Source organism: Lucilia sericata, unplaced genomic scaffold, assembly GCF_015586225.1.
Source record: "Lucilia sericata isolate MDLA Ls3-8-SP2 unplaced genomic scaffold, ASM1558622v1 Contig000251F_arrow, whole genome shotgun sequence".
NCBI classification, from domain to species: Eukaryota; Metazoa; Arthropoda; class Insecta; order Diptera; family Calliphoridae; genus Lucilia; species Lucilia sericata.
Window position 1 is genome coordinate 352,029 of NW_023994277.1, and position 15,977 is coordinate 368,005.

The following is a 15,977-nucleotide window of genomic DNA, read 5'->3' on the forward strand; positions in this document are numbered from 1 at the left end:
CACGAAATTGGCTGGAAAGTCACCTTTCTGGTGATTTTTGATGAGGAATTCGAAAATGTTGTTAGTTTTTTGATCCGCGAAAGATTTCATCCTGTTTGGAAAGCATAATTTTTTCAACTGCAACATCTCTGTTTTTGTTTTAGCAAAGTCATATGTTTGTGTTTTTATGGCATCTGAAAGTGGGCAACACTTTTTAGATTTGAAATAAAGGTGTGTGTCTTGGCTAGCAAAATGAAATGTCATTGAAAAACTAAACAAAAAATAAACAAAAGTACAACTGTTCTAGCAACTGAACCTGAAAAGAAATAATTAATTTACATTTATAATTTTACTGGTTATGGGGTCTTTATTTATTTTTTTATATATGTATATATATTTAAGGATTCGTATAAAAAAATATGTTTTATTTAGATTTATAACAATAATATAGTTAGTTGTTTTTTTCATATAGTTTTGAGCATCTGCCTGAAAAAAGCAATTGCTGGTCACATTTTTTTCTTTGTTTTACATTTTATAGTTTTTCATATAATATACACAAAAAAATACAATATAATAAATTTAAATCAATCTTATTAATATTCACAGTTTATATTATTGGCTTATTACAAAAATCTTTAGATATCTTTTTTGTTGCAATAAATGTTCGTAGAAAAAAAAAAAATAACGAAAACAAAATTAACGATAATATAAAATTAACACATAACTTTCCAATTAATTAAGGAAATTTGTGGAAAAAATACAAAAAAATAAGGAAAATTTAGTTCATATTTTAAATGAATAACAATAATAATTTGTGGTTTGTTTAATGACTTAACGCCTTAATTTAAATAAATGACTTTAATGTTGTATGGTAAGACAAAAGTCCTGTTGTTGTTGTTTTTTCTTTTCTTAAATAAGTCTATTTTAAAGTTTCTGCATTTCAGTAACGTCTTGTAGATTTTTACTTTTAACAATTTTTGGTTGTATATAGTCACCCTCATCTCCGGCCAATAAAGAGTCTTGATGGGGATCCATTTTAACGCTGCCCGAGCGTAGTAATATACGTGATAATAACGAGGTACTGGAAGCACGACGTCTGGGTAAATCTTCTAAACCTCTATGCAAAGACAATTGATCTGGTTCACGTTCTTTAGAAGTGGCTACATATTGCATATACTCAGCAGTGCGTAGAGTGGCAGCAGTAGGTTTACGATAGAATTTCAATAACAAAGAAGAACATACCACTGACACCGAACTAGCAGCCATGGCTACCGAAGCCATCCAGGGTTGTAAAGTAATACCAAACGGAGCAAAAATACCCGAGGCCAGGGGTATACCCAAAAGATTATACATACTGGCGAAAAGGAAATTGTATCGTATACGTTTTACGGTTTTGCGTGACAAATCCAAACAGGCCACCACATCTAAGAGATCATTACGCATGAGCACCACATCGGCTGCCTCAGCAGCCACATCTGTTCCCGCCGCTATAGCTATGCCAACATCGGCTTGAGCTAAGGCAGGACTATCATTGACACCATCACCCACCATAGCAACACGTTTGCCGGACTCTTGTATACCCTGGATTTTAGCCACCTTGTGGGAGGGTAACACTTCAGCAAATACACGAGTGATGCCCACCTTTAGTGAAAAAAGTAAGAATTACTCAGAAATTAATGTTTTCCTTAATAATATTCAAATTTTTATAATATTTTTACAAAAAATTTAATTCCCAAATTAAATTTAAAAAATCCCTTTTGAAGGGAATTTTTCAAATTTAATTTGGGAATTTGAAAAAATCGGATTTTGTCTATAAAAATATTGTTAAAATTCTAAAAATATTACAAAATTGCTTAAAAATGCTTAATTATTATCTCAATTTCAAACTTCCCCAGTTAAGGAGATTATTCAAATTGAATTTGGGATAAAAAAATCTGATTTTTTAACAAAAATTATGCTACAATCCCTCAAATGTTATAAAAATACTATAGAGTCCCGTTTAAATCTTCCCCATTAAAGGGAATTTTGGAGATTTTTAAAAAATTATTTAATAATTCAGATTTTAGTTTCAAAAACGTGCTCTTACCTCTCTGGCTATACTAGCTGCAGTATTCTTATTATCTCCCGTCAACAATATAACTTCAATGCCCATTTTCTTTAAGGTATAGACAGCCAAATGAGCCTCCGGCTTAACCATATCCGAAACAGCAAACATGCAAACCAATTGACCATTTAAAGCACACAACACAGCAGTATGACCCTTAGATTCCTCTTCAATCATGGCGGAATTAATTTCACTGGAAACATTAATGGCATTGCGCAACATCCATTCACGATTACCAATAAGTACTTGGATTTCATTGCCCAAAATGGCATTAACAGCATCACCTACTGGCTCGGCGTTCGTGTTGTTATCATCTAATTGTAGTAATTGCAAATGTTGTTGCTGTTGGGCGGCTAGTATACGTTGTGTTTCAGCAGGATGCGAAATAAGTTCGGTGATGGAGACACCATTTTCCAATTGTATGGGTGCTTGTTGTATATTATTGCCATGTGAACGATAACTATTTTCGAAATTGATGATTTTTTCCGCATTGCAAGCTTGTCTTAAGGCTGTATCATAGTGGGAGACGGTGACCTTTATGCCACAACCGGGTACAGCTTGGAAGTTTTCTGATTTGCCCAAGGATTCTTGAGACAACATTTCTTTGGCGAAACGTACTATGGCAGAGGCTATGGGATGTTCACTGTTTGACTCCGCGGCTCCCACAATGGTGAGAGCTCTAGCTAAACTGCACACGGCCGGTTTAACAAACATTATAACTTTGGAAGTCATAGGTGTGCCGTGTGTAATGGTGCCGGTTTTGTCAAAAACCACAGTTTTAACCTAAAGATAAGAAATTACAATTTCAAACAATCCTTCCCTTGTTCTTATTACACTAACTCACCTTATGAGCATTTTCCAAAGCAGTGGCTCCTTTTACCAAAATACCATTTATGGCTCCCGTACCAGTAGCCACCATTACCGCTGTGGGTGTAGCCAAACCCAAAGCACAGGGACAGGCTATAGCCAAAACGCTTAAAGCACACTTAAAAGCATAACTCACCACTATGGTGTTGGTATCCATGTGTGCCTTATGTTCGCTGGCTACTGGCACCAAGCCGGGGTCTATGAAACCCGCTATTATCCAGCCTATCAACGTAACACTTGAGACTACCACCACAAACGGCACAAAATAGCCCGCTATCTTATCGGCCAATTGCTGGATGGGAGCTTTAGAGGTTTGAGCCTCTTCCACCAAGCGTACTATTTGTGCCAGTGTAGTATTCTCACCCGTGTGTGTGGCTGATATTAAAATAACACCATTTTGGTTGATAGAGCCACCTATAACAACAGCACCTTTACGTTTAGCTACCGGCATAGATTCACCTGTAATCAAAGACTCATCACAAGTCGAGTGGCCATATAAAACTTTGCCATCTACTGGCACCTTGGCGCCTGGTATAACCTTAAGAATATCACCGCGTTGTACATAATCCACCGATATGACTTTTTCTGAGGTAATTTCAAAATCCTTAGAGATTTCCACCAATACGGCTTCGGCTGCCTTTAAGGACAATAACTTTGATAAAGCCTCCGACGTCTTGCCCTTAGCTATGTGCTCCAACCATCTGCCCAATGAAATGAAAATCAACAACATGGGTGGTGTATCGAAGAAAGTCAAGGGTGAAGAGTTTTGTTCCATTAATATGGCCGCTATAACCACAGCCACCGAGTATATATAGGATATAGTGGTTACCATCGATATCAATACATCCATATTGGTGGTGCCATGTTTAATGGCCTTATAGGATTGTACATAAAAATGCCAACCACCAAAGAACTGTACGGGAGTGGAGAGTAGAAACATGACCAAATTTTCCATTGAAAGACCCGGTACTATGCAGCACATATTGGCGTGTCCTTTATTGCCCATTTCGGCCATAAAATAGATCATGGCAATCATACAGGGCCCGCCGAATATGAGTGAAACAAGAAAAGCTGTACGCCATTTACGTATCTCCTCTTTGTGCTCTAAGTAACTGTGCGCCATTTTATCTTTGCCGGAGAGTAGATGGGCTTCAAAGCCCAATTGTTCGATAGCTTCACATATATTACGGGGTCCGGTCAGTTCGGTATTGTAGCGGAATTTACCTGAAAAACAAGTAATATTTGGTAAGTGAACATGTTTTTTTTTTTTATTAAGATAACAAATTTTCTAAGATAACAAGATGTATAGACCAGTTTATAGATTGAACCAGATGGAATATAGAAATTGATCTATGAACCAGTCTATAGATTGATCTATGAACTTTGTGGGAAAAGAAAAATCACTTTCCTTATGACTAATTATAAGAAAATAACTCATTTCCTTTAAAAAAATAACTACAATAGAAACAAAAGTTATCATTCAATCATGTCTAATTATACATAAAATAATATTTATTATTGAACTTTTATTTATTTAAAAACATTTACAAAGCCCTCCCTCTCTTAGCATTTCTCTTCTAGCGCTCTATTCTATACTTTGCTCTTACTATTTTACATTTTCTTTAAACAAATTGTTGTTTTTTTTTTTTCTGCAAGAAAATAAACCAAAACAAATTTAATAAAATAAAATTAAAAACAAGTTTTTGTTAATTTTTTTATATCTTATAAATTAGCAATAAAATAGCAAACATGAGTTAGATTTTTTTTCGCAGTGACATACAAACGAAAATAGTTTATTTAGGTTTTTTGTTGCTGCTCTAAATTATACCGCCCGGCCCCACCATAAACAACACAAAAACTCTATGTCGGTTAGTTAGTTTTTAATGATGAATGCAGAGATAAGCTCCAGCAAACCAACACGTATGACCAGTTATTAAAAAGACTTAATTCTCTATAATTCCCTAAAAAAAAAATGCTTAATTAATCATTGGGACAATTTGAAAATGACTTAAAAATGAATTTACAATTTCAGCAATTGTTTTATTTAAGGTGTTTGAATGCATGTGTGTGTGTGTATGTGTCGGTTGTTGATAAGAGGTTATTAGTACTTGGTGCAAAATATAACTAAAATGTAATAAATATTTACATAATATTATTAAAAAAATGATATTGTAATATATAAAGTAAATAGCAACAATGGGAATGAAAATAAAAGAGCTCAGTCTATAGATTGATATTTAGACTAGTCTATACATTGATGTATATACCAGTCTATAGATTGATCTATAGACCAGTCTGTAGATTGATCAATAGACTAGTTTATAGAACGATCTATATACCAGTCTATAAGTTGATCTACAGACCAGTTTATTGATTGATCTACAGACTAGTCTATAGATTGATCTATAGACCAGTCTATAGATTGATCCATAGACCAGTCTATAGATTGATCTATAAACCAGTCTATAGATTGATCTATAGACCAGTCTATAGATTGATCTATAAACCAGTCTATAGATTGATCTATAGACAAGGCTATAAAATAATCTTTAGACCAGTCTATAGATTGATCCATACATTGATCTATAGACCAGTTTATAGGTTGATCTATAGACCAGTCTATAGATTGATCTATAGACTACTTTATAGAACAATCTATATACCAGTCTATAAGTTGATCTACAGACCAGTTTATAAATTGATCTATAGACTAGTCTATAGATTGATCCATAGACCAGTCTATAGATTGATCCATAGACCAGTCTATAGATTGATCTATAAACCGGTCTATAGATTGATCTATAAACCAGTCTATAGATTGATCTATAGACTAGGCTATAAAATAATCTTTAGACCAGTCTATAGATTGATCCATACATTGATCTATAGACCAGTTTATAGGTTGATCTATAGACCAGTCTATAGATTGATCTATAGACTACTTTATAGAACAATCTATATACCAGTCTATAAGTTGATCTACAGACCAGTTTATAAATTGATCTATAGACTAGTCTATAGATTGATCCATAGACCAGTCTATAGATTGATCCATAGACCAGTCTATAGATTGATCTATAAACCAGTATATAGATTGATCTATAGACCAGTCTATAGATTGATCTATAAACCAGTCTATAGATTGATCTATAGACTAGGCTATAAAATAATCTTTAGACCAGTCTATAGATTGATCCATACATTGATCTATAGACCAGTTTATAGGTTGATCTATAGACCAGTCTATAGATTGATCTATAGACTACTTTATAGAACAATCTATATACCAGTCTATAAGTTGATCTACAGACCAGTTTATAAATTGATCTATAGACTATTCTATAGATTGATCCATAGACCAGTCTATACATTGATCTACAGACTAGTCTATAGATTGATCTACAGACCAGTCCATAGGTTGATCTATAGACCAGTCTATAGATTGATCTATAAACCAGTCTATAGATTGATCTGTAGACTAGTCTATAGATTGATCTATAGACCAGTAGATTGGTCTATAGATTGATATATAAACCAGTCTATAGATTGATCTATAGACTAGTCTAAAGATTGATCTGTAGACTAGTCTATAGATTGATCTGTAGACTAGTCTCTAGATTGATCTATAGAGCAGTCTAGAGATTGATCTATACAGCAGTCTATAGATTGATCTATAGATATATAGATTAGTCTTTAGATTGATCTAATAACCAGTCTGTATATTGATTTATAGACAAATCTTTAGATTGATCTATAGACCAGTTTAGGTCTCAAATCTTTTCTTCTTTTTCCTTTCATTAAAAGCTTTACGAACTACTCTCGTATCTTACAAACAATACGTATATATTTTCACTTTTATTAAAAGATCTTGACCAAAATAACAATAACAATAGCCAATTGATGTTTTTCTTTTTTTTTATACAAAAGAAATAATTAATGGTGCGAGAGATCTTTTTAAGCAAGAGCGTATTCTAGTTATATGTAAAATTACACTCAATGAAAAAAATAGAAAAATAAAAAAAAGAAATAATTTTAATTTCTTTAGCAATTTAGTCTCCAGAATAATAAAAACCACCATATTGTTTAAAATTCTACCATTTTCATAGTTAACATTGAGCTTATCATTTGAAATAAACATAATCTGGCCTTAAACGTGTTAACTGCAATATAATATTTGGGTCATAAATTAAATATATTGTAGATATTTTAACTATACATTTATTTGTTAACAAAATTGAACAGAAAATTAACTTTTCTTGAACTTTTCGTTTGTACGGTTTATATCTTTAAAGTGTTTTCATTTGACACAATTTCAAATAAATTTTATACGTTCATTGCCCTTCTTCTTTATGTGATTTTTTTCTCTTCTGCTTGAGTTTTAATTAGAAACGAGAGAAAAAGAAGAAAACAAAACAGAAACAAATTCACTTTTATATACAAATCATTGAATTTACTAATAATTATTTATTTATGTGATAACTTAAAGCAACAAATATTTAAAATATGAAAATAAACAAATCAAGCAAATTAGTTATTTCCCATTCGTCTTTTAGTTATTAAGGGAGTTGTTTCAGTTTGTTATCTAACATCGTGAAATTATCATTTCATTTGCAAATAACATGTTTATAATTCTAATGAAAAATGTTTTTTTTTTTTTCTTTTTGTCTCTCTTTATAATTTAAGTTTGTTTGCATTTAGTTATTTATTTATTATTGTTTTTAGCAAAAAGTTTATTGTAAACAAAATGCTTACAAAACATAATTTAGTTCAACTATTTAATGAGAAGATGCTTTTAGAAGTGAAAGATCTAAAGATTATTCTATAGACTGGTCTAGAGATTAATCTATAGACTTGTCTAAAGATTGATGTAAAGACTGGCCTATAAATCATTCAATATACTATACTGGTCTATATATAGATCTATAGACTGGTCTATAGATCAATCTATAGACTAGTCTATAGATCAATCTATAGACTAGTCTACAGATCAACCTATTGACTGGCCTATAGATCAACCTATAGACTGGTCTATAGATTAACCTATACACGAGTCTATAAATCAATCTATAGACAGTCCTATAGACTGGTTTATGAATCAATTTATAGATTGGTCTAAAGATCAATCTATAGACTGGTCTAAAGATCAATATATAGACTAGTCTACAGATCAATCTATAGACTGGCCTAAAGATCAATCTATAGACTGGTCTATAGATCAACCTATAGACTGGTCTATAGATCAACCTATAGACTGGTCTATAGATCAACCTATATTCTGGTCCATAGATCAACCTATAGTCTGGTCTATAGATCAATCTATAGACGTTTCTATAGATCAATGTATAGGTTGTTTTTTTAATAGACTAGTCTATAGATCAATCTATAGACTGGTCTATGGTTCAATCTACAGACTGGTCTATAGATCAATCTATGGGCATATTAATGATCAAGCAATAGACCAATCTATAGATTAATCAACAAACTAGTCTTTAGATCAATCTTTAGACTGGCCTATAGATCAATCTATAGACTAGTCCATAGATCAATCTATAAAGTGGTCTATATATGTATCTATAAACTGGTCCATAGATCAATCTATGAGCTCGTATTTAGATCATTCCATATTATCGCTTATATATCAATCTATAGTCTGGTATAAAGATCTATTTATAGTCTGGTCTGAAGATTAGTCTGATCTATAGATCAATCTATAAACTGTTCTATAGATCAATCTAAAAGTTGGTCTATAGATCAATCTGTAGACTCATCTACAGATAAATATATAGACTGATCTAGAGGTCAATCTATAGACAGGTCTAAATTTGACTCTAGACTACTCTTAAGTTCTATCGATAGACTATTCCATAGATCAAACTATAGTCTTTTTTATATATCAAACAATATACAAATCTATATTTCTATCTAAAGACTGGGTAATAGATCAGCCTAGAGACCGCTCTATAGATTAATATATATACTCGTCTATAAGTCAATATTTAGTCCCAATCTCTAGACTAGTTTGAACTACTTTTTTCCAACAAAATTCTCAAGAAATCGTTAAAATTCTTAAGCATATTTCATTTTATTTATTTACATTTTTATATTTATTACAAACTTTTGTTAACTTATTAAATCACAAACAAGTATTGTGTTTAATTAATTTTTTGCATTTAGCACGTTTCTTTTGTTATAGGGAATTTAACAAAAAGTTTTCGAGGGAATTGTGTAAAATTCATAAACATTTTTTTTTGTTTTACAGTTTTACATTTCACTTTTTATTTTTAAAAACCCTCTTAATTGTTAATGATTTTATAATATATATATTTTTTTCATATCTTAACCTGTTGCTTAAGAAAACCATAACAACAAACGTAAAACTTTACTTAATGCTTTTAAAGTTTTTGGTCAATTGTTTCAGTTGTTTTTAAACATTTTTAAAGCAATTTTATGAAATATAAAGCAAAATCTTAAAGTTAAGGAAAAAACCTTGATATTTTTGTTTAATAATAAAACAAATTTTATAAAACTTTCAATTTAATTGATGTTTATAGAGTTTTGAAGGGAAGTTGGTGGTTAAAGGAGAAATCAGTTCAAGGTTTTTTAATATTGTTCTTATAATTTTGAAAAACAATCTATTCATTGCCTCTTATCTCAATCTGGTAATTTCCCTAAAATTGAATGTATTTTCTCATTCATAATTACAACTGAAAATACTTTATGATTCATATACATTTTACATGCTACACAGTTGTGGACAATAAAGTTTACAAAATTGTTTATTAAATTACTTTGAAATCAAAATTAGACTTTATCTTTAAACTAATTTTAACAAAGGTTTTGTTTAACAATAGCAAATCTAAATCAATATCTGACGCTTTATAAAAATTTTAAATATTCTTTGTTTTTGCAGCTAATTGTTTGAAAATTTACTTTCATTTATTTATCTTTAACAATTATTTGTACTTTAGTGTATTAGACATAAAGATTGTAGAGTTCTTTTGTTTAGATTTATTTTCAAATTTGAATTTATTTGTTATTTTTGTTGTTATTTTATCGCTTCATAAATAAGCTAAAATTAAAATTCTTTAAACTCTACTTGTGTTTAGTTTAGACACAAGGAAATGTTATAAATAAACGTAAAATAAACAAACTCATACATGCATATGTGTGTAGAACACAAATAAATAATTCGATCATTTGTATCTTTATTAAACAGAATAATGAAATCATTGTTCTTTTCAACCCCAAGTTTTTAACATCTGTAGTTTACATTAAGAAAACAATTAATTATTTTTGGAAATTAATTTCAAAAAACACATGTTGGAGTCATGCTCTTAATAACTTAATGTATCTATAGATCATTTATATTGATCTGCAGACCAGTATATAGACTCATCCATAGCACAGACTATAGATTGATCTATCGAATAGTATATTGATTGATCTAAAGACTTTGATCTATAGGCTAGTCTATTGATTGATTTAAAGATCAGTCTATAGATTGATCCATAGATCAGTCTATAGATTAATCTATAGACCAGTCTATAGATTGATCTATAAACTAGTCTGCAGGTTGATCTATAGATCAGTCTATAGATTGATCTATAAACTAGTCTACAGGTTGATCTATAGACCAGCCTATAGCTTAGTCTACAGAACAGTCTATAGATTGATCTATGGACTAGTCTATAGATTGATCTATGGACCAGTCCATAGATTGATCTATAGACTAATCTATATGCCAGTCTATAGATTGATCTATAGAACAATCTATAGATTCTAAAGTGTAATGTGCGGTTCCCTAAAAACCTGTAAAATTGATTAAACATTTTTCCACAACGTACCCCGTTTAGTTATTAAAGTAACCGCAGCAGCTGTCACACCTTTCAGTTTACGCACATGAGTCTCTATCTTATTAACACAGGAAGCACAAGTCATGCCTTTAATTTCAATTTCTACCTCGGCCTCACCACTATTTGGTTCTTCAATCAATTCCGATGGAAAACCCAATTCCGTTATAGACTTTGCTATACTTTCCGGGGTAATAACATTGGCATTGTATTTAACTTCCGCCTTAGCAGCCAATAAAGCCACCAGTATACTATCGATGCCATAGATTTTGCGACAATGTTTTTCTATAGTTGCCACACAGCTGGCACAAGTCATGCCACGTATATGTAGAAAACATTTGGAGAGCAATTGATCCTCTATGGCCAAAGTGGTAGCATGGCCATTGGTGGTAGTGGGGGATTTTTTGGGGGAAGGTGAGGGTGTGTGGGATTTTTGCTTGTTCGTTATAAGCGCACTATTTTTGAGGCAAGAATTTGCATCTAAAACACTGGCCTCAAAACCCATATCGTCAATCATTTCGGCCACCTCCTCAGGTTTTAGTATAGAGCCATCAAATTCCACTTCCGCCTGTTTGTCCTCCAGACTAACCTTAATGCTTTTAATGCCTTTTTTAGTGCCTATATTACCCTCTATATTTTTAACACAACTTTGACAGGTCATGCCTATAACACGCACCAGGCATTTGTCATTTGTTTGTCCATTTTGTTGTTGTGTTTGTCCATTATTTACATTTTCTTCATCATAGGAGCATTCAAAGCCCATATCGTCAATTTCAAAGGCAATTTTTGAGGGATTTGTTTGTGTGGCATCGTAGCGGAAGTAACCAGCATTTTCGTTTAACTCCACTCGACAGGAGATTATGCCAGGTTTTGTGGCCATATTGCCTTCAATATTTCTTACACAACTTTGACAGGTCATGCCTATAATAGGCAGTCGTATTTCTTTGTGCGTATTCGTCGCATCTGTATTGTTCATTATGTTCAATGTATCCAGCTCCACTAGGTTTTCAGTATTCTTCGCTGTGGCTGTAGTGAAAGGCAGTTGTTGCTCCATTGTTATTGTATTGTTTGTCTTATCGTCTACTTTGTTCATAGTGCATTGCTTTTGTAAATTTTATATTTTTTCCACTTATTTACTCTCTTGTTTTTTTATAACACCTTTCCTAATCTATTTAATTTTTTTTGTAATATATCTTTTTATTTTCTTGCTCTATATTCGTTTTAATTTAATTTTCTTTTACTTAAAATTTTTAGCAAATTAATAATTTAATTAATTTTAATCACATTTCAAAAGGAAAATATTTATTTTTTTCTTATTAGTACATCTCTAACACCTCACTACCGTTTCCAAAAAGTGTAAAACCCGTTCCCTACGACTTGGACTGAATAAATCGACTGACTGACGGACAATAAGAAAATCGAATTAAAACAAGTGTCACGTTAAAATAATGAAAATGTCAAAATAATTAATACTTGTTTAGAAAGTAGATTTAAAGTAAATACCAAAAAATTGCCGTACTTGGCAGCACTTTTATAATGATGCCAGCTTGTTTTTATAAGGAAAATTAAATATAACAACTTTTTTGTATTTGAAATGGAAAAATAACGGGTTTTGAATGATATTCAATATATTTTCTTAATTAATCGTTACATTTTTGGGGTTAAGAAAGTTTAATGTTTAATCTGTTATTTGTAATTTTACCATTAAAGACATTTAATAAGTAAACTATGTTATCTGTAGTACTAAATGAACTCAAAAACTATTTTTTTAATTATAATGAATTTATTAAATTCATTATAATTAAAAAATAGTTTAATAATAATTGAATAGTTTTAAATTCAATTTAATATAGCAGACAAATTACGAGAACTTTTTTTTGAATTTAGAATGATATAAGTTATTCATGATAATATTACGTTTCGTAAAATCAACTCTTTATTGAGAACAAAAGTTGATTAATTTCCTTTTAAATACTTACCTTTATTAAAAAATTCTTCACTTTTCACAGAGATTTCTCTTAATTTTTGAGTTTTAACTTTAACAATTGTTTAATTTCTCGTTTGTTTTTGTTTTAAATAATAAAAAAATCTTGTAAATGATACTTTTAATAAAAATAGTATTACAAAAAAAAATCAATTGCTAAAGACCCCTTTGCAACAAGACTTGTTTTGCGTGTAAATTTCCTAAAGCCATAATCATAACATTTTCCATAAATCACAAATGCGTAAAAACTTATTCTTGCAATACAGCAGCATTGGCCACCACACTGGGATTATTGACCACTTCACCCAAAGCATCCAATACTTCCTTACGGTAGTCATCGAACTCACCATCAATTTCATTAATGGTTTGCTCTTCAATAACATACAGTGTACAGCCGGTTTCACGTATCAAACGTTCGTCGTGAGAAACAATAATAACACCACCCTCATATTCGTTGATAGCTTCAGCTAAGGCATCAATCGATTCAATATCCAAATTATTTGTAGGTTCATCAAGAATCAAAACATCTGGAGCACTAAGACACAATTCAGCCAAGGCGACACGAGCTTTTTGACCGCCAGACAAATCCTTCATTTTAATGGTATGAGCATGACTAATTAAACCAAAAGAGCCCAAGGCTTTGCGTGCCTTTTCATGGGGTAAGTTGAAAAGACGTTGTAAATACTCAGCGGCAGATTCTTCAGCAGTCAAATGTTCACCAGAGTGCTGATCAAAACGTCCAACACGTAAACGATGATTTTTTCTTTGTTCACCCTTTTGAGGTTCTAGTTCTCCGAGCAAAAGTTTAAGGAAGGTGGATTTGCCCACACCGTTGGGACCCACTATGGCCACACGACTGGTTAAATCAATACCAAAATCAACATCTTTAAATAGTTTAGGTTGGCCCTCAAAGCCAAATGTAACATTGTGCAAACCCAAAATTGGGGGCTGTAATTGTGAAGGTTCGGGGAAACGGAATTTCACTATGTACTCCTTAGGTCTTTCCAGCAATTCTGTGGGACCTTCATCCTCATCCTGCTTTTGCTGTTTCGACTTGTTCTTTTCCTGTTTGCGTGTTAAAGCTTCTTTTTGCTTCTTTTCGGCCGCCTTCTTGGACTGGCCGTGAGCCTTCAATTCCTTTATGCGTTTTTCTTGTTTCTCATACTCTTTAATCATTTCTCGACGCTTTTGCACATACATTTTCTTGAACATGGAGTAGTTGCCCTTGTAGTAGTGCAATTTCTTTTGATCCAAATGTATAATTTCATTACAAACATTATCCAAGAAACTTTGATCGTGAGAAACAATCAACAGAGTCTTTTTCCAGCCCTGCAAATAGTTGTCCAACCAAATGACAGCATTCAAATCCAAATGGTTTGTAGGTTCATCAAGCATGAGAAGAGTAGGTTCCAAATACAAAGCTCTAGCCAGGGAGACACGCATACGCCAACCACCAGAGAATTTGTTGGTGGCTCTATTTTGCATTTCTTCACTGAAACCCAAACCGGCTAAAATACGTCTAGCACGAGCCTCGGCCGAGTAGGCGCCTGTAGCCTTGAGTTCAGCAAAAACATCATTAAGTTCTTCTTGTACACTTAAATCGCCAGCAGAAAATTGATCTTCCAATTCTTTGCATTTGGCCATAAGTTTTATGCGTTTAACATCAGCCTCCAAAATAGTCTCAACAGCTGTCTTATCGGTGGCCACCACCTCTTGTTCGCAAAGCAAAACATCGATATTGGGTGGTATGGCAAAGGCACGTGTGGCAATGTGACGCAATAAAGTGGTCTTACCGTGACCATTGGGACCCACCAAACCATAACGGCGACCATGGGCAATCAAAAGATTGGCATTAACAAACAAATCGTTACCTAAAAGAGGGGAAATGTAATTTAGTTTCTTACTAATTGATTTAATATGATTACTCACCCTTGGCGGAAATGGTGAAATTCTCTATTTTAATATCTACCGCATGTTCTAGAGCAGCCTTTTGTCCAGCAGTTTTCTGCACTTGAGACATGGTGAAATTGCTATCCAAATCGGAGTGACCCAAACCACCCTTTTTGGTCATCATTTCCATTTGTTTTTCATATTCTTCTTGTTTTTTCAATTTTTTCTTTTCCTTGTGAGTCATTTTCTTTTCTTTCTTAACTTTTTCGCCAGTTTCTGAGGGCTCCTCCTGTGTTTCGGTTTCCTTATCTTCTAAAGTTAAATCTTCCATTTTCTCCTCTATTACAGGTTCAGGTGTAGCTGATTTTTCTTTTACTGGTTCAGCTGCTTTAGGTGCTTCTTCCTCTTTTTCTACTGGTTCTTCTTCTGCTTCCTCTAATTGTTCTTCTTCGTCATCGCTCATCATTTCAAATTTATTATTTTTCTTTTGTTTTTTATTGTTCTTTTTGGCTGGTTTAGCTATGACCACGGGTTCTTCGTCCTCTTCATCTTCCTCCTCATCGGCTACCTTTTTCAACAAATCAATGTCTTCATCATCATCACTAAAATCATCTTTTTTCTTATTCTTTTTAGATTTCTTCTGTTGTTGTTTTTGTTTTGCCGGTTTGGCCACTGCTGCCACTACCTCTTCATCTTCCTCCTCAGAATCTAATTGCTTTTTGTTGTTTTTCTTATTGTTCTTACTAACAGGTTGTGCTGGCTTTTCATCTTCCTCATCACTCCAATCATCTTTGCCCTTCTTACCCTTTTTGCCTTTTTTACCTTTCTGGTTGGCCGCTGGCTGCTGCGAAGATGTCTTACTATTACTTGAAGTAACACTTTCCAAATCTTCATTTATACGGTTGGTACTGCCAGCAAAATCATCATCGGAGTCATCGCCTCCACGTTTACCCTTTTTTCCTTTCTTTTGTGATTTTTTTGTTACAATATTGGCTGGTGGTTGCTCATCCATATCTTCATCATCATCGAAATGATTTTTCTTGTTCTTGGCCTTGTTTTTAGACATGTTTGGTTGTGGGTATTAATAAATAATAATTTAAATAGTAATTTGCTAACTACAAAGGGGAATTTGTTGTAAAAAAGGGTGAAATTTTGTAAGGAATTTAACTTTCACGTGGAGACGTATGCAATTTTTTTGAAATCACACACACACACTGCACTAATGTCATGAAATTGTCAAAACAATCATAAAATAATTCACAATAGAGTGTTGTTGACAACGAAAAGTAGTGCTGGTAAGTGT

The 15,977-nt window shown here is 32.5% G+C and overlaps 2 protein-coding genes across 2 annotated transcripts; both read right to left on the bottom strand.

Moving 5' to 3' along the window:
- Window positions 1–332: 332 nt before the first annotated feature.
- LOC119602747 (copper-transporting ATPase 1) lies at window positions 333–12,202 on the bottom strand. Its single transcript, XM_037954433.1, has 4 exons — window positions 10,795–12,202; window positions 2,928–4,174; window positions 2,066–2,866; window positions 333–1,620 (listed from the first exon to the last, which is right to left on the bottom strand). The coding sequence occupies exons 1-4, from the start codon at window positions 11,891–11,893 to the stop codon at window positions 904–906; spliced, it is 3,864 nt and encodes a 1,287-aa protein (XP_037810361.1). The 5' UTR covers window positions 11,894–12,202; the 3' UTR covers window positions 333–903.
- A 628-nt stretch (window positions 12,203–12,830) lies between these two features.
- On the bottom strand, window positions 12,831–15,890 carry LOC119602755 (ATP-binding cassette sub-family F member 1). The gene is made up of 2 exons (XM_037954450.1): window positions 14,714–15,890; window positions 12,831–14,655 (listed from the first exon to the last, which is right to left on the bottom strand). The coding sequence occupies exons 1-2, from the start codon at window positions 15,738–15,740 to the stop codon at window positions 13,034–13,036; spliced, it is 2,649 nt and encodes an 882-aa protein (XP_037810378.1). The 5' UTR covers window positions 15,741–15,890; the 3' UTR covers window positions 12,831–13,033.
- Window positions 15,891–15,977: the final 87 nt, after the last annotated feature.

Coding starts and splice junctions, on each gene's coding strand:
- LOC119602755 (XM_037954450.1), bottom strand. CDS start 15,740: ATGTCTAAAAACAAGGCCAAGAACAAGAAAAATCATTTCGATGATGAT. Junction 14,656..14,713: donor TTTCACCATTTCCGCCAAGG/GTGAGTAATCAT, acceptor CCCCTCTTTTAG/GTAACGATTTGTTTGTTAAT.
- LOC119602747 (XM_037954433.1), bottom strand. CDS start 11,893: ATGAACAAAGTAGACGATAAGACAAACAATACAATAACAATGGAGCAA. Junction 4,175..10,794: donor TACTTTAATAACTAAACGGG/GTACGTTGTGGA, acceptor CTTGTTTTTCAG/GTAAATTCCGCTACAATACC. Junction 2,867..2,927: donor CTTTGGAAAATGCTCATAAG/GTGAGTTAGTGT, acceptor TCTTATCTTTAG/GTTAAAACTGTGGTTTTTGA.